Source organism: Oryctolagus cuniculus, chromosome 17, assembly GCF_051225735.1.
Source record: "Oryctolagus cuniculus isolate XC-2025 breed Fujian yellow rabbit chromosome 17, ASM5122573v1, whole genome shotgun sequence".
NCBI classification, from domain to species: domain Eukaryota; kingdom Metazoa; phylum Chordata; class Mammalia; order Lagomorpha; family Leporidae; genus Oryctolagus; species Oryctolagus cuniculus.
In genome coordinates this window covers 26975651-26993860 of record NC_142883.1, presented here as the reverse complement: position 1 = coordinate 26993860, position 18210 = coordinate 26975651, and the positions used below count along the sequence as shown (strand labels likewise).

General features: G+C 40.0%; 1 protein-coding gene across 39 annotated transcripts in view; it reads left to right on the top strand.

The window, feature by feature from the left end:
- The window catches only part of MBTD1 (mbt domain containing 1), a 70353-nt gene that overhangs the window by 17892 nt on the left and 34251 nt on the right, over positions 1 to 18210 (top strand). For 8 of the 39 annotated variants that reach the window (XR_016224203.1, XM_070060878.2, XM_008271276.5 and 5 more), the window contains 4 exons: positions 7128 to 7309; positions 10759 to 10898; positions 12183 to 12297; positions 13385 to 13467. Coding sequence is in view for 31 of the 39 variants with exons in the window: in XM_070060878.2 (XP_069916979.1) it covers positions 7156 to 7309; positions 10759 to 10898; positions 12183 to 12297; positions 13385 to 13467 (492 nt within the window). In the remaining 8 variants the exon portion in view is untranslated. Of the gene's footprint in view, positions 1 to 7100; positions 7310 to 10757; positions 10899 to 11639; positions 11755 to 12182; positions 12298 to 13384; positions 13468 to 18210 lie in introns of those variants that run through there. The other 31 variants (XR_016224208.1, XR_016224207.1, XR_016224209.1 and 28 more) reach the window with 9 other exon arrangements.

Below are 18210 nucleotides of genomic sequence, written 5' to 3'. Positions count from 1 at the left end.
TGGATCGGTGCAGCTCCAGCTGTTGCAGCCAATTGAGGAATGAACCAGTGGATGGAAGATACCTCTTTCTCTCTCTGCCTCTCTGTGTAACTCTGACTTTCAAATAAGTAAATCCTTAAATATATATATATATATATATATATATATATATTGCTGCCCCTCACGACACAGCTTTATCTGGTCAAATTGTCATTGTTATCACAGTTGACAAACCTCTGTGGTATGTTTCCAGCCTTGATGGGTAGACGTAAAGAAGCTTGAAATGTATAAGCCATTCACAAATGGTTGAATGTAAAAAAAAAAAAATTTACGTGTAGAGAGGAATAAGTGGGACAAAATGGTAATAGTCAAGGTAAAGGGAACCCAAGTGTCTTCTATTGGGATGTCTGTAAATTATAACTTATAAATAAAATGTTAAGTATTCTATAGTTAGAAATCTATTATCCTTAAAAGAAGTAGAAAGTGCAGTAATTTAAGTGTAATTAATAAAGCTTTATGAAAAGCAAAAATGTATAGCTCAATAAATGTAAGTAGACATTTGCCCTTTTTGTCTCCATCACGTTCATCAAAAAAAACTTGCTGTTTTGGGGGTGCCATCGTTGTGGTGCAGCAGGTTAACCTTCTGCCTACAATGCCAGCATCCCATAAAAGCACCAGTTTGAGTCCTGGCTGCTCCACTTTGGATCCAGCTTTCTGTTAATTGGCCTGGGAAGGCAGCAGCGGATGACCCAAGTACTTGGGTCCCTGCACCATGTGGGAGACCTGGAAGGAATGGCCTAGCCCTAGCCATTGTGGCCATTTGGGGAATGAACCAGTAAATGAAAAGATTCATTCTCATTCTCTCTCTCCCTTTCAAATAAATAAATAAATCTTTTTAAAAAAGATCTTGCTGCTTTTTTATCTCATTGGGAAATGAGGCATCATCTTGTTTTCAGACTTACCCACTTCCTTGGCTTAAAAGTTTGCTTAAATTACTAGTGTTTATATAATAAATAGTGTTCACTGTAGCTCAGCCAGTCACTGTACTGTGTTTCCTTTCTGATACAACTCTTTTTTTTTTCCCTAGAGATAAGAATTGCCTTGTGTTTTTTTTATATTATTTTGTTGAACCACTTCAGAGTTACCATCCACCTTTCTAGACCTGCTTTACAGCAGTAGTCACAGTAAATCTCCTTTTCATTGCCTTAGAAGCTCCCTTTAGCTTTGTCCTGGTTGGATCATTTAGTTCCTAAATGAGCTATCTGGCTCTTTTCTTGGTTACTTTGATGATTTAATGAAGCACATCTGATAATTTCCCAAGAAAAACAGGGTAGCTAAGTCTTGAGAATTGAAATATCTGAAAATATCTTTATCCTGTCATTATAATTGGCTGATAATTTGGATATAGTTTTAAGATTATTTATGTTTTTGAAAGGCATGTGACAGGGAAGGAAAGACTGATCTTCCATGCACTGGGTCACTCCCCAAATGGACCTAACAGCCAGGGTTGAGCCAGGACAAAGCCAGGAGCCTGGAACTCCACCCAGGTCTCTTATATGGGTGACAGCCCTAGTACTTGGGCCATCTTCCACTGTTTTCCCAAGTGTATTAGCAGGGATCTGGATTGGAAGGGGAGCAGCCAGGACTCAAACAGGTGCTAAAATGAGATACGGATGTCACAAGCAGCAGCTTAACCCACTGCACTGTGATGCAGGCCCATGAATAGTTTTGCCTTTTTTTTTTTTTTTTTTTTTTTTGCTTTATACTCAAAGTGTACAGTTGGATCATTTGACACAGGTTTACACCATGAAACCCATCACCACAATCTAAATATGAACATATACATCTTTTTCTCATGTTTGTTTTTGTTTGTAAGATTTATTTGGAAGGCAGAGTTAGAGATCCTTCATCTGCTGGTTCACTCCCCAGATGACAGCCGCCAGAGCTGGGCCAGGCCAAAGCCAGGAGCTTCTTCCAGGACTCCCATGTGGGTAGCAGGGGGCCCAAGCACTCAGGCCATTAGCAGGGAGCTGGATCAGAAGTAGAGCAGCCAGGAGCCCATATAGGATGCCAGCATCACAGGCGGCAGCTTTACCCACATTGAAGGCCCCTTCTCATAATCTTTTATAACCTTTTCTACTTAGCCCTGGTCCCCCCCCCCCCAATCCCTGAGTAATTACTGGTATGCTTTCTGTCCTTTTACACTACTTTGCATTTTCTAGAATTTTACGTAAAAGGGGTCATGAAGTGTTTACTCTTTAGTTTCATCTGGCTTTCATTTGGCACAATTATTTTGAGTTTAACTGTGTTTTCTGTATTAATTCATTCCATTTTATTACTGGGTAGCAAAGTAGAGTAGTCATGTGAATTCACCTTTGTTCATTTACTTACCGGCAGACTTATAAGTTGTTTCCAGTTTGGGCTATTATGACCATTCGTATATGTGCCCTTATATAGACATGTGTTTTCTTTTCTCTTACATAATTAGGAGTGGAATGGGTGGTAGTGGTATAAGGTTTAATTTTCTAAGAAACTGTTTCCCAAGTGCTTGTGCTATTTCAAGTTTTCATCTGCGATATATGAGAGTTCCATATTTGCTACACCATTGAGTTTTGTTCTTTTGGCCACTTCTCACAAGTATGTTAAAAGTATCTAGGGGTTGTAATGTATATCCCGTAAATGCCCAGTGATGTTGAGCATCTTTTCCTTACGTGCCATTTATATGTCTTATTTGAATTATCTGCTTGTATTTTGTTAATTGGATTGTTTTGATCATTGGATTTTGATACTTCGTATAGATACAAATAATTTATCAGATATATAATTTATAGATACTTTTTCCTAGTCTATTCTTGTCGTATTCTGTTAACAGTGTCTTTCAAAGAACAAAAATTCTTAATTTAACTAAAATCCAGGTTTATCAGTATTGTCTTATGGATCCTACATTTGATGTCATACCTAAAAACTTTGACTAACCCAAGGTCATGATTCTCTTCTCTCCTTTTTCCTAGAAGTTTTATTTCTTAGCTCCTACATTTAAGTCTATTACCCATTTGTAAATTAATTTTTAATTTTTGTATGTGATAGGTACAGATTAAAGTTGTGTGGTTTTTTTTTGTTGTTTGTTTTTTGTTTTTTTGTTTTGTTTTAATTATTTGAAAGACAGAGTTACAGAGAGACACAGAGAGGTCTTCCATCCATTGGTTCATGCCCCAAGTGGCTGCAACAGCCAAGGCTGGACTAGACTGAAGCCAGGAGCCAGGAGCTTCTTCTGGGTCTCCCACTTGGGTGCAGGGATCTAAGGACTTGAGCCATCCTCTGCTGCTTTCCTAGGTACATTAGCAGGGAGCTGGATCAGAAGTGGAGCAGCTGGACTTGAACCCACACCCATATGGGATGCTGACATTGCCCATCATCACATGCAGCAGCTTTACATGCTACACCACAATTCCAGCCCCAAATTTTTTTCTTGACGTATGAATATCTAATCTTTCTATCATCATTTGCTTAAAGACTTTTTACCTTTTCACAGATTATCCCTTCCCCACAAAACACACACAGACACACGAACACGGGTCTGTATCTAGGCTGGATTCAATTTTGTTAATCTGCTTGTCTATATTCATGCCAAAATCTGTGATTTGATCACTATCATTTCATAGTATATCTGTCTTGGAGTCAGGAAGCCTGTCTTTCAACTTTGCTCTTTTCAGATTTTTGGCTATGCTAGATACTTTGCAACTCCATATGATTCTGAAATCACCTTATCAGTTTCAACCCAAAAATCTTGTGATTTTAATTGGATTCTGTTAAATATTTAAATCATTTTGGAAGGAATTGGAATTTTAATCATATTAATATAACTGATCTATGAATATAGTACGTGTCTCTATTTATTTATGTCATTCTTTAATTCTTTTTACAATATTTTCTAGTTGTTTTGAAAGGCAAAAAAAAAAAAAATGTTCCTATCCACTGGTCACTTGCAAATGCCCAGAGCAGCCCAGGGCTGAGGGCTGAAGCCAAGAACTCAGCCAGCTTTCCTTCTAATGCAGACGCTCAGAGGCAGCAGTGAACTCCAGTGATCAGATTTCTGACATCTGTCTGGTAGACCTGGAGAATGCTTTTGCTTCAGTTCCTAGCTTTGGCCCTTTGCAAACATTTGAAGAGTGAGCCACCACATGGGAGCTTTTTATCTTTCTCCCAAAGTGAGGGTTGAGGGGAGGAGACAAGCTTTACAATCTACTGGTTTTCTCCCCAAATGGCCAACACAGCTGGGGCTGGTCCAGACCAAGGCCAGGAACCAGGAATTCCATCCTGGGCAGGGGCCCAGATACTTGGGCAACATCTGCTGCCTTCCCAGGCACATTAGTAGGAAGCTGAATCAGAAGTGAAACAGCTAGGAATCCAGCTGGTACTCCATGTGAGAAATCCAAGACCCATCTTCTCTAATGTCCTGTTCTTACATCTCTGAAGAATTAGTTAATATTTCGGAAGTTGTCTTTTGGTCCCTGCATTTGCTTTTGTCCCTTGTAGATTGCTTTTTCCTGAAGATTTGTTTTCATCTTTCACATTCTTCTAGGCCTTTCTCAAATGATCAGGGATCCTTGCCTATCTCGCCATATTTAATGGGCAGGTCCTAAGCAGCTAATTGGGCTGAGTGTGTGTGAGTTAGGTTTGGTGATTACTGAGCTTCAGTGTGGTGATTAGTAGATAGGTATTAGATCTTCACCTCTTATTTCCATTTTCCTGTTCCTCTCTGCTGTACTGTTGATGTTTTCTCAACAGACGCCTTCCATTTCCCTAATTCTTTTTAGTCATGCCGAATCTTGTGACTTTTTTAAATTACCTTTGCTCATTTTTAATATTTTTATTTCTTGTACTCATACTGTATCTCTGGCAATTTTAGTGCTTGGTGTTATGGGGCTTCTTAAATTGGTTTCTGCTGATTTGTTGCTGGGGTGGATTGGATATGTGCTTGTTTGATAAAATCTCTGGGGATACTGAAAGGCTTGAATTAAAGTGACTATCTCCTGATACCTTTTAAGATTGCTTCTACTGGTTGTTAAAGTGCACTACTTAATTTCTGGAATTTCTTTAATTTTTTGGCCTATGGATTTCATGACCATAGAAGGGAGGGTATATTACAATCTCAAGACTCAATCATAAGGGCAGGCCTGTGATTACAAAATCTCACACAAGCCCCTCCACCCAAGGTGTGGACAGAAAAGATTCCCTATCGGTCGTCTTTGCATGTAATTCAGTTTTACTCCTCACCCATCCTTTCATTAAAGTTACAGCCCCTTTTCAGGGGTTTTGATCGGATGCAGGATTTTCCATGTAAGCTACACCACAGTAAATACATGGTAAGTTTTTACACAGGGTATATCAACTCTGTCCTAACATAAGACAAAATATTTAGCAAGCAGCATTCCTTAAGTAGAATATAGTTAACCAACTAGTGTGTCAGGATATTCATCCCTGCACTATTAGGGACAGTTAAGGCCTCGGGCTGGTTTCCTCAGTGGGCTTACTACCCTTGTCTCATACAGATGGTTATTTTCTGTGTGTGCCAGGAGTATAGAAAAGATCAGAAAGCATTATTTCTTCAGGATGCTTTGGAAAAGACTGCATTATGTTCATCTTTAATCATCTTGATATTAAAGATACAGAAAGACATTGGAGTAAAGAACATTTCTTAAGTAAATTTGATCATGGTACTTTCATTAAAGATGGTCTTAATTTTTGTTAATATTAGCAACTAATAATTACTGAAACCAAGATGTCTGTTAACACTGGGTCTCTGCTGAGTTGACTGTAGAGTAGACAAGTCTTTATGCAAACTAGGGGTATGAAATGTCACTTCCCCGTGAAGGTGTCCTAATGAATTTATTAGAACTTAGAATCCAGTGTTTACTAAATGTGTAGACAAGGCTCTGCAATAAATAGTTCACAGTGTCGTCTTATTACCCTCAGGGGAAAAAATCAGTTCCTTTGCTAAGCTGCCTTAAAGGGCAGTGATGGTCTGGGTGCTAGATCCTCCTCTGACCCACACCTCTCACACTGGACACCAGCCACACTCACCTGTCAGTGTGCTGCATTTATTCCAGCCTGGGTGCCTTTGTCATGTTCTTTCCTTTGCCTAGAATATCCCACACCAGACACCCTGTGTGTATTGTTCTCAGGGTCTTAACCTCACCGAGGCCTTTCTTCACTGCTGAATTTCAGCCAACTGCCCTTGCTGAAATTCCTGTGTCATCACTCACCCTTGCTTAGTGGCCCCTCGTCGTAGACTACAATCTTTGAAACCCCCAGATCTTGTCTGCTTTGTACTTCACTCTTTCACCTCAGTTCGTGCAATATACAGAAATGCTTGGTATATGCCTGTTGAATGAGTAAAGCAGAAATTTATAACTTGCTGAAGTTCATAGCTAACAAATGGTAAAGTCTCTTGACCCAGATCTGTTCATAGCACCACTCTCCATCTTAAACAAGAATTACCCCATTACCTACCACCTTATCAATCACAATGTTGCTAGAACTTTTCTTCTGGAATAATGCTTCAGAATCTGATTCTTTTTAAATTTTCTGAAGGTCAGAAATTTTGATTCTTTGAAAATAACATCTTACTTTGCTAAGATGGATGAGCAAATGGGAGAAAACTGTTGGGGAGAAGGGAGTAATTCTAAAGTGAACACAAGCAATAGATTTTCCTTTTAAAATCAATTCTAAAAGCAGAGTACTAAAAAAGGGTTGAGGGTTATGGCACCATTATTAGAATATGTTCAGCCTCTCTTTTTTTTTTTTTTTTAAGCAAGGAATCATTTGATCTAACCTTTTTAAAGAGGAGAAATAACACACCTTGTTAGGCAAGACTGAGTTACATGTGGTCTTCTGATTCACTTTCAGTGTTCTCTCACCATCATTATTATTACTCTTACCAGTTAATAGGATAGCTAATGGATTTGTATTTCCTAGAAGTTCAGGACTTCATTTTGACACATTAAGCTTTTCAATGCAAAATAAAATTTTTCAGGGCTAAATTTTCACTTGTCAGATCTCAGAATGCATGGTAAGGTCTTACACTGCATCATGTGTTATTGGTTTCTTCTGCTTCTAAGACTGAACATTCCTCACGATACACACAGAAACGAAGAGACGTGTCCGGGATCCGGGATGTTTGACGGTTATGACAGCTGCAGTGAGGACACAAGTAGCAGCTCCAGCTCTGAGGAGAGTGAAGAAGAAGTTGCTCCTTTACCTTCTAATCTCCCCATTATCAAAAACAATGGGCAAGTCTACACTTACCCAGATGGGAAATCTGGCATGGGTGAGTATTTATAACCTTCACCTGTGATACAGTTTTGTCTTTGAGAATGTGTTTCATTTGACTGCTTCTGTTGTTTTTCTTAGAATGTTTAAATGGCAGTGTGTAGAGACAGAGCCTGAACTTTACAGTTCCAAATAAGAACACTGAATTTTGTGTTCGATCTCTTTATTTTGCCTACCTCCTTCCATTGGCAAGCAAATAGGACAAAATAAAAATAAAAAGTTACTAAGAAAAATGTGAGCATAAAGTCAGCAATTAGATAATAAATTCCTATGTAACTGGAAGTTTGTAGGGTCTTAGAGTTGAGAGAGACTTCAGCTCCCTACCAGAAGCTTGCTGTTTATTACTTGGAGTGATAGGATATGTTCTAACTCAGAAAGCAGTTTCATCTGCTGGTATTCTCTAACCACTAGATTATTTTTTAGATTGAACCAAAATTATCTTGCTCTGACTTTTGTCTTGTGATCTTTTTTTTTTTTTTTAAGATTTTTTATTTGAGAGGTAGAATTAAAAACAGAGAGAGGGAGAGACAGACAGAAAGGTCTTCCATCCACTAGTTCACTCCCCAAATGGCCACAACAGCTGGAGCTAGGCCTATCTAAAGCCATGAGCCAGCAGCTTCTTCTGGGTCTTCCATGTGGGTGCAGGGGCCCAAGTACATAGGCCATCTTCTTCTGCTTTCCCAGGCCATCAGCAGAGAGCTGGATCAGAAGAGAAGCAGCCAGGACACGAACTGGAGCCCATATGGGATGATGGCCCTGGCCCCATGTCTTAAGGTCTTAATTTTGTTTTTTAAAGCTACACAGATGGCCAGCGCCATGGCTCACTAGGCTAATCCTCCACCTGCGGCGCCGGCACCCCAGTTTCTAGTCCCGGTTGGGGCGCCGGACTCTGTCCTGGTTGCTCCTCTTCCAGTCCAGCTCTCTGCTGTGCCCTGGAAAGGCAGTGGAGGATGGCCCAAATGCTTGAGCCCTGCACCTGAATGGGAGACCAGGAGGAACCACCTGGCTCCTGGCTTCAGATTGGCGCAGTGCACCGGCCATAGCGGCCATTTGCAGGGTGAACCAACCAACAGAAGGAAGACCTGTCTCTGTCTCTCTCTCTCTCTCTCTCTCTAACTCTGTCAAAAAAAAAAAAAAAAAAAAAAAAGCTACACAGAATAATCCTAATCCTTTTTTAATGACATCTCTTCACAGTGACCTCAGGTCTGTTGAGGTCTCTGGGGCATGCCGAGTTAACCATAGTTGCTCTACTCCTCTGTCATGGTATCATTGTGATTTAAGTTGTCAATATGCTGATCACTTTCTTCTTGGGATATTTCACATTATGTGGTAGTATGGTGAGAACTCATCCTGATAACACCTTAAGAAAATGGGTGGTCACCCTAAGTGATTATGGCAGAAAATAGTCAGCCCTTCTTTCCCCTTTTTACAGCACTGTTTCCATTAATACCATGAAAATTACTTTATATACTGGAAATAATGCTAAATTTGCATAACTCACGTCCTTTGGTCTTTACTACCTAAACTAAACCTGTTGAAACCAGTTTTCAGTTTTTGCTATTAATTTTATTTTTTAGCTCCAGGTATGAAACTGAATCTCTCTGTGTACCTATTTTCTTAGTAACTCTTGGTCTTGGACTTTTTTTTATGGGACTGGTGTTGTGGTACACTGTCATTTGCAGCTTTGTCATATGGGCGCCTGCCTGTTCATGTCCCAGCTGCACTACTTCTTATCAGCTCTCTGCTGATGTACTGGGGGAGGGCAGCAGAAGATGCCCACAGTGCTTGGGCCCCTGGTGCATAGCTCTACAGACAATATCAAAACGTTGATTTAGGGCCCACTAGGGTGTGGTCATCCTACCATTAAAACCTACTGAAATGTTTGCTATTCCAGCCCAGATTTCTTAGTCCTGACTAACAAAGCTACATAAGAGATGTTATCAAGTTTTTAACTCCTGTTATTATTCTTGCCAGAATAACTGATTGCATCAGTCTGGTGATCTTATCGGAATAAAGAACTAAAATTTTTCAAGACTTGGTGTTTGTTGCCATCTGTTTTAAATACTAGAGATACAGCCATGAACAGCATCCTAGTCTTGGGAATTGTGGTTTGATGGATGATTCTTGGCAAGAATTCACTATCCCCTTTGCATCACAACTATTTTATCTAAGTGATTATCTACGTTTTTAACAATCTATCCTAGAATTTTTATAGGAGATTTCTATGTTCTCTCCTATTGGATACCCTTTATTTATTTCTAAATATTTTGGGGTTTTTTGGTTTTTAGGTTTTTTGTCATTTCTCATAGATTGATAAGTGCTGGTTACACTACAAGTCCCTCTAGTCGAACTATATGAGTGGAGACTTTAGCCCACTCAGAGCAGTTGTTTGCTGTGTTACTGTTCACCTTTCTCAAACTTAAGTTCTTGTGAACCTTTTTCTTCTGATTCTGCCTTTCAGGGTATTGTTAATTATGTGCAGTAGTAATCAGGAGTTCTACTGTTTCTCGCTGTATGCTTGGTAATAGCGTACCTACCTCAAGCTTTGAACCTATCCCTTCCTCCTTGTTTTCTGAACATAACCAGAAAGAATTCTTGTCTTAGATTCACCTTAGCATTTTTCTATGTGTTAGCTCATTTTAGATTTCAACCTTTGCAGTATTTTAAAGGCTTGTGCTGCACTTTGCAGCAAAAAAAATTGTGTTTCACTTTGCATCTTTGGCTTATAACCCTTTCTTTTGTTTTTTTTTTTGTTTGTTTGTTTGGTTTTTTTTGACAGGCAGAGTGGACAGTGAGAGAAAGAGACAGAGAGAAAGGTCTTCCTTTGCCATTGGTTCACCCTCCAATGGCCGCCGCGGCTGGCGCACCGCGCTGATCCGATGGCAGGAGCCAGGTACTTATCCTGGTCTCCCATGGGGTGCAGGACCCAAGCACCTGGGCCACCCTCCACTGCACTCCCTGGCCACAGCAGAGAGCTGGCCTGGAAGAGGGGCAACCGGGACAGAATCCAGCGCCCCGACCGGGACTAGAACCCGGTGTGCCGGCACCGCAAGGTGGAGGATTAGCCTAGTGAGCCACGGCGCCGGCTCATATAACCCTTTCAAAAGCAGAAATTCATAGTGTTCTATTAAAATGCCAGGCACCTGGTAAGCATGAGGAAAATGTTAGTTGAATCTGGCTTACATTTGTTTGTGTCTTCTCAGCCTTTTTAAGGCCTTTTAGACCTTGAACTATTATTAGACATCAAGTCCCTCATCATGACATCATACCATTCTTTTCCCTGATTTTTGTGTAGGCATCACTTACCACTTACATAGAAGGTAGAAGAAATTTTCACGCAGATTTTTAACAAAGTTCTTTAGATAATTGGAGAGATTATTGAACTGTTAGATTAAAACTTACTTTATTATTTGATCATAACACCCAAGTTTTTATTTTGTTAATTAGCTACCTGCGAGATGTGTGGGATGGTTGGCGTGCGAGATGCCTTTTACTCTAAAACAAAGCGTTTCTGTAGCGTTTCGTGTTCAAGAAGTTATTCGTCAAACTCCAAGAAGGCAAGCATTTTGGCCAGACTTCAGGTAACGGTACAGAAACCTTCTTATTCTTTATATCTGTTGTTTCTGTGGCTTTCACCATTTATCTGTCATTTGATTGTGATTCACTGCACTCCACCTCCACCCAATCGGCCAGTTATGTGATACCCCATGTTTTTAGGAAATGGGAGAATTCCAAAAATTTGCTCCACTTACAAAATTGAACAACTGTTCTGAATAGGCAAAACATACCATCCAAAGCAAGCTATGAATGTTTGTTTAAGTGAATTAAAAATATCCTTTTTCAAATAAATGTAAATACAGTAAACAGCTATATATACCAAATATACCTTCAAGAAACTGAAGCCATTTTTCCCCCGTTTCCTTGTGAGTTAACATCAAGGTAAACTCTTTGATGGTCTTATTTCCCCATCATCCTTGCTTTGTACTTTTGAGCACAACCTACCTGGTAATTTGACCAGATATATTTGGTTGATTCAACTAACATTTTTGAAAATATAAATGTAGTATGGAAAACATAGTATGGAAAGAAAACAGTCTCTCTTTAAATATACACCTGTGCCTACAGAATGACTGAAGACTGACCATTGGTCCAAGATGTTATAATATCTCATAAAGGTATTACATAACTGATTTTCGTATCTTTTGTTGTATGATCACATTTTTCTTATTGTCATTTAGCTTACTGTGATCATTACATAGCACTGAAAGAATTATTTTAGTCCCCCAGATTAAGGAAATACATCACTTAGATGTATTTCTATATTTCAGATAGACAGTACAACAGATCCTGAGCAGTGGTCTGTGCCCACATGGATGGCAGTTTGTCACACTGTGAATTTGGCCCATGATCATTTTTCATTGATCTTTTGCATTAGCACTAAAGGTATAAACCTCAGTCACTTGCTCTCTGAACATTAAATCATCTTCTCTTACCATATAAATAGCGAAGCTTGGCAGCCTGCATGAGTAAATAACCACTGGTTCTATCTACTTTAAGAAGGAATCAAATATCTACCACAGCCTATATTTTAACATCTACGGGAGATAATTTTTTATTAACATATTAATTCGCATATTGCTGTTTTAGGCTATGCCAACTCTGCTACCTGTGTAGATAATATATACATTGGAGCAGAACTCCAGAAAAAATTTCTCCTTGTTAAAATCCCTTGTATGTTCCCCCACTCCCCGCTTTAATAATTTTCTAAACCTTCGTTTACTTAAGCAGAATGAGTAGTATGCAATCAAATTAAATTTCAGTGGTGGGGGGGATGAAAAAGAATCCTATTTACTTAACTGTTCTTGTTTTAGGGTAAGCCTCCAACAAAGAAAGCAAAAGTTCTTCAGAAACAACCTTTAGTTGCTAAACTAGCCGCATATGCTCAATATCAAGCTACCTTGCAAAATCAAGCAAAGACGAAAGCAGGTAATATTGGCAAATGTAATAGTGGTGTAATGTTTGATGTTGATTCATCCACTTTTGGGGTTTTGTTTTGTCTTCAATTTTCATTTATATTAGACACAACTAGACAGAGAGAGGCAAGAGACAGAGCTCTCATTCACAGGTTTACTTCTCAAATTCCCACAGCAGCTAGGGTTGGGCCAAGCCTAAGCCGGGTACCCAGAACCCAGTCTCATGTGGGTGGCACAACCCATCACTTAACGCCATTACCACTGCCTCCCAGAATCTGCATTAGCAGGAAGTTGGAGTCAAAGCCGGAAATGAGTATCAAACCCAAGCACTCCAATATGGACATGCACTACTTAACTGACATCTCAGTTGCTAAGCCAAATCTATTTTTAATTAATCATGCTTGGGGTTTTTAGATTTATTTATTCTAGAACAAGTTCCAGTGCTGTGGCAGTATCCTTAATGATAATTTTTCATTGGTTTATTATTTATTTTTTGTGTGTGCTAATTCTCTTTGCTTTGAATGATAAGGAGCATTTGGGAGAAAATGGGCAAAAAAAACAGGGCACTTAACAGATTTGAAAGGGATGGGGGAGCGGAGAGTAATACAAGGAAGATATGGAGGAAAGAGCCATTCTGGTAGAAGATTCTTAATAGGAACAAAAAGCCAAGGAGACAAGCAGGAAGTAAAGCAGTTAGAAATCCTAGTGAAAATACTAGGTGGCAGATAGCCTCACTGAGGCTCAGATGGTGAGAGTCAACAGAATAAAACCACTAAAGCTGCCAAAGAGGCACAACAGTGTTTGCTACTCTGTGTGCTTCTTTGAGCTGTTCTTTGCTCCACCCAGCTGGAGAGCTCATACAAAACTTCACAAGGAGCAAATGGGATAGCAGACTTCAAACTGCTGTTTTCCTGCAGAGAGAGAGAGAGAGAAAGAGAGATAAAATTCATGTAATGTAGAAGAGTTCTTCAATCTTTACAAAAATAAAATTTTCTTTGAAGGAGATCTACTAATTTTACGCCCTTTCACATTTTAGCAATAATAATCTTAGGGAAAACAGATCTGAGAATTGTGGTAAATCTGAATTTATTTTATTTCAGCAGTCTCCATGGAAGGTTTCAGCTGGGGTAACTACATCAATAGCAATAGCTTTATAGCAGCTCCAGTTACGTGTTTCAAACATGTGAGTATGGAATTTCCGCATTCTTATTTTGAAATACTTAGTCATTGTTTAAATCTGAAGGAACAATAACATTTAAGCATCTTATCTTTAGGAGAGGTTTGTGTGATACCTTGTAAAGGAAAAGCTTCTCTTTTATTATTAAACTTATCAATACTAGAAATAACCAAGAATTGCAACTTGAAATTTTAAACAGGGAAAAGTACCAGTCTCATTTAATTTTCATATTATATTGAACCATGTAAAATTGCCAGTCTTATATATCTAAAAAAAAGTTACGTATTAGCAGTGTCATTTGGTTCAACCTAATAGAAACCATCCATCATTATGTTATCTAAATCTTTTGTCATTTGACCTAATAATTCAAAAAAGAGGGGTTCTTTCTTCCAATTTTATTGTTGTCTGAAATGTAAAATCACAAAAACAAAGCAAGAGTTATTGCTAATGTATTTTGTGTTAAAGAGTGTGATACAGGTCATGAGAAATCCTTACAGGGTTGGGGAAAGTCTGGCATGTGGGCCATATAAGACGTGTGAAATCAATTAGCCTGGTCCCGCCAAGGCAATCACAGTTGGGACTTTTTAAATTGATAATCTGGCTGGCACCGCGGCTCAATAGGCTAATCCTCCACCTAGCGGCGCCGGCACACCGGGTTCTAGTCCCAGTCGGGGCGCCGGATTCTGTCCCGGTTGCCCCTCTTCCAGGCCAGCCCTCTGCTGTGGCCAGGGAGTGCAGTGGAGGATGGCCCAGGTGCTTGGGCCCTGCACCCCATGGGAGACCAGGAGAAGCACCTGGCTTCTGATCAGCGTGGTGTGCCGGCCGCAGCGCACCAGCCGTGGCGGCCATTGGAGGGTGAACCAACAGCAAAAGGAAGACCTTTCTCTCTGTCTCTCTCTCTCACTGTCCACTCTGCCTGTCAAAAAAAAAAAAAAATGATAATCTTTTTAAACATTTATTTATTTATTTGGAAATCAGAGTTAGAGAAGGAGAGGCAGAGAGAGAGGTCTTCCATCCACTGGTTCACTCCCCAGTTGACCACAACGGCCAGAGCTGTGCCAATCTAAAGCCAGGAGCTTCTTCCAGGTCTCCAACGCAAGTGTAGGGGCCCAAAGACTTGGGCCATCTTCCACTCCTTCCCCAAACCATAACAGAGCTGGATTGGAAGTGGAACAGCCAGGACTCGAACCAGCATCCAGCACTGCAGTCAGTGGCTTTGCCTGCTGTGCCACAGCACCCACCCCAATAATTTTTTTAAGATACATTTTATTATTTGCAAGTCGAAGTTAGAGAGTGAAAGAGCAAGAGCAAGAGAAGGCTTCGATCCACTGGTTGACTCCCCAATATGGCCACAATGGCAAGGACTGGACCAGGCCAAAGCCAGGAGTTATGAGCTTCTTCTGGATCTCCCACATGGGTACAGGGGCCCAAGCACTTGGGCAATCCTCCGCTGCTTTTCCCAGGCCATTAGCAGGGAGCGGGGTGGGGAATGGAGCAGCCAGGACTCAAACTGCTGCCCATTTGGGAGGCCAGAGTTGCAGGAAGTGACTTTACTAGCTATGCCACAGTGCGGGCCCTATGGTTGGTAATTTTATATGGCCCATAACTGATGTTACTAATACCCAAATGGCAGAAAAAAAGTTACCCAGCCCTGCCTGGACGATCTTTTTAACAAGTAGACTGTTACAGAGCATCTGAAGTAATTGAGAATTTTTTTTAAGGTTTATTTATTTATTTGAAAAGTGGAAATAAAAGGAGAGAGATCTTCTACCCACTGGTTCACTCCCCAAATGGCCAGTACTGGGTCAGGCTGAAGCCTGGAGCCAGGAGCCTCCTTCAGGTCTCCCCATATGGGTGCAGGGGCCCAAGCACTTGGGCCATCTTCCATTGCTTTTCCAAGTGCATTAATAGACAGCTGGATTTTGAACTGGCTCCCATACAGGATGCTGGAACTGCAGGCAGAGGCTTAACATTCTACACCACAGCGCCAACCCCGAGAATTGAATTAAAAATGTACCTGATGAGATTCTTCCTTTTTAATTTTATTTTCTGAGATGAACTTCTCCAATACTTTTTAAAACCTAATTAGAGGGTTGGGGCTGGTGCTGTGGCACAGCTGGTAAAGCCACCACCTGCAGTGCTGACACCCAGTATGGGTGCCAGTTTGAGACCCGGCTGCTCCACTTCCGATCCAGCTCTCTGCTATGGCCTGGGAAAGCAATGGAGGATGGCCCAAGTCCTTGGGCCCCTGCACCTGCATGAGAGACCCAGAAGAAGCTCCTGGCTCTTGGCTTCGGATAGGCTCAACTCCTGCTGTTGCAACCATTTGGCGAGTGAACCATCTTATGGAAGACCCCTCCATCCCTCCTTCTCTCTCCCTCCCTCTCTCTCTCTCTCTGCCTCTCTTCTCTGTAATTCTGCCTCTAAAATAAATTATAAAATAAATTTTTAAAACCTAATTAGATTTAATATACATTTAGAGGTTCTGTCTGCCGCTGTCTGTGTGTAAGAAGAAAAGATGATTTACAGAATTAATGAATGAAAAGTTGTTAAGTTAGGGCTGTATTTCTAAATGAAAGCACAGGAACTAAACCGAGCTTGAGGTCCTGAAAAGAAATCCAAGCGAATTTTCACTCATTCATGACCAGTAGGTGATTTTAATCAAAATCAAGCATATTCAGTGGTAGAAATGTAAATTAAGAATCAGCCCTTAGTGGCATGCTGTCTTAAACTTGTCTTAGAGTAAGGTAGGTGATTTTTTTGCTCTAATGTTCATAATAATAATGCCTCGATTGTGAGACATGCTACATACATGGCAACAACAGCTTTAAATTCAATTAAAAAGAAAATCTTTAACTCTCCTGTCTTTGTGGTGGTAAGAAACTCAGAATTAGATTAACTCTTGGTTACACTGATCGCTTCATGTCAAGATTCCTGAAACATTTGTCTGTTGTCTCTTTCTGAGTGGCCTTAATCTCTCTTTGTACTTGTTTTTTCAGATTTTAATATCATAATTCAGGTCAAGTGATTTTCTGTACATAGTATATTTTTTAAATAACATCTCAAAGACCCAAAAACATATTTTGTTTCTTGTCCATATCTGAACAGTTACACTACATGAGATTATTTCAGAAACTTTGTGGGAAAATGCATATGATAAAAAACTAGGTAGGGATTTCACAAATTTTTTGCACCAAAATATACTTTTTAATTCCATTTCCCATGAACTTTTTAAAGTATCCTTAAGGTTCCTTGTAAGACATCTGTTATATTAATGAAATTGTTTGGTTTTATGTTCACTTTAGCTTTTTTCAGATTGAAATGTTCTAGCACATAAAATATAGTACCTACCCGTGACCATGTACTGCCTCTTGATCACACGGAAGTAAGACATCTGTCCCTCAATTATTTGTACCCAGTATGTTCTTGATTCTACTTGGCCTTCTTTACTGCCTTTCTCATTGTCAAATAGAAAAAATTGATACCAGAAATTCCATATTCCTCATGTATGTTTTAGTATAATGAATTTTTTTAACCTAACCAGCATCTCAGTTTGAAACCACTCAGTTAAAGAAATCAAACATTTCTCTAAACTTAGTTTTTTCCTTTAGAGTTGACTCCTCTTGGGTCTCTTCTCTGAGATAGTTTTGTGGGTCTCTAAGGACAGATAGAGGCTTAGGTCTTAGAAAACCCATTATCAGGAGCCGCTAGGAATACAAGATCCTGCTTCATATATCATCAGAGGTGTCTTAAGCTCTGATACCTGCACCATCCCCAGTTCATCAATCAGGCCTTCTTCCTCCTGACCCTACATCTGCCACCTCTCTCACTGAATCACACAGTGTGGGCCTTTCCCTCCTCCTATAGATGTTTTCCGATCATAATTTACCAAAAAAAAGTATTTATCATGGAATCAGTACCGTTCTGATTCACAAACTGAGGTAGAAAAGTACCAGTCCTAACTGCCTGGCTTTCTTGACTTACCCCAACCTCTTCTGGATTAAGGGCCCCAAATAAGCACTTTGTTCTCCAGCACTCAGGTAGTATTGTGATTAGTTCTACAGTCATGAGATTTAATTCATTTTTATTCATGGAATGGCAGGGAGACAGAAATCTCCCATCTGCTGGTTCACTCCACAGAAACCTAGAACAGCTGGGACTTGAACCAGCACTCATATGGGATGTGAGTGCATCACAGTGCCGGCACCAATTTCTTATAAATGAAGAAATTCATAACTTTGGTAAGAAGCCAGATAGTAATTTCCAACTCTGGAGCATTAACCTACTTTTTGTAATTTCATTTTTTCTTTTTTTTCCTTTTTTTAGATTTATTTATTTGAAAGGCAGAGCAACCGAAATAGAGATGTTCCATCTACTGGTTCACTCCCCTAAATTGGTTGTGATGGCTCAGGATGATCCAGGCTACAGCCATCTAGGTCTCCCATGTGGGTGGCAGGGACCCAAGTACATGGAACATCTTTTGCTTTCCCAGGCACATTAACAAGGAGCTAGAATGTAAAAAGACAAGCCAGGCACCTTGAAAAGGAATGACAGTGTCTCAGCAACTGCCTAACTTGCCCCACTGCAGTGCCTGCCCTTTGTTTTTTAATGTGGCTTTTTTAATTGAGCCTTTAAAAGCGAAGTCTGTGTTGGTCTTAACAGGGAGGGGAAAAAAAATTAAAAAAATACTGTGTGCCACTCAGGTGCACTGTATAACTTAGTGTTTTTTTTCTATTCTTCATTTTTTAA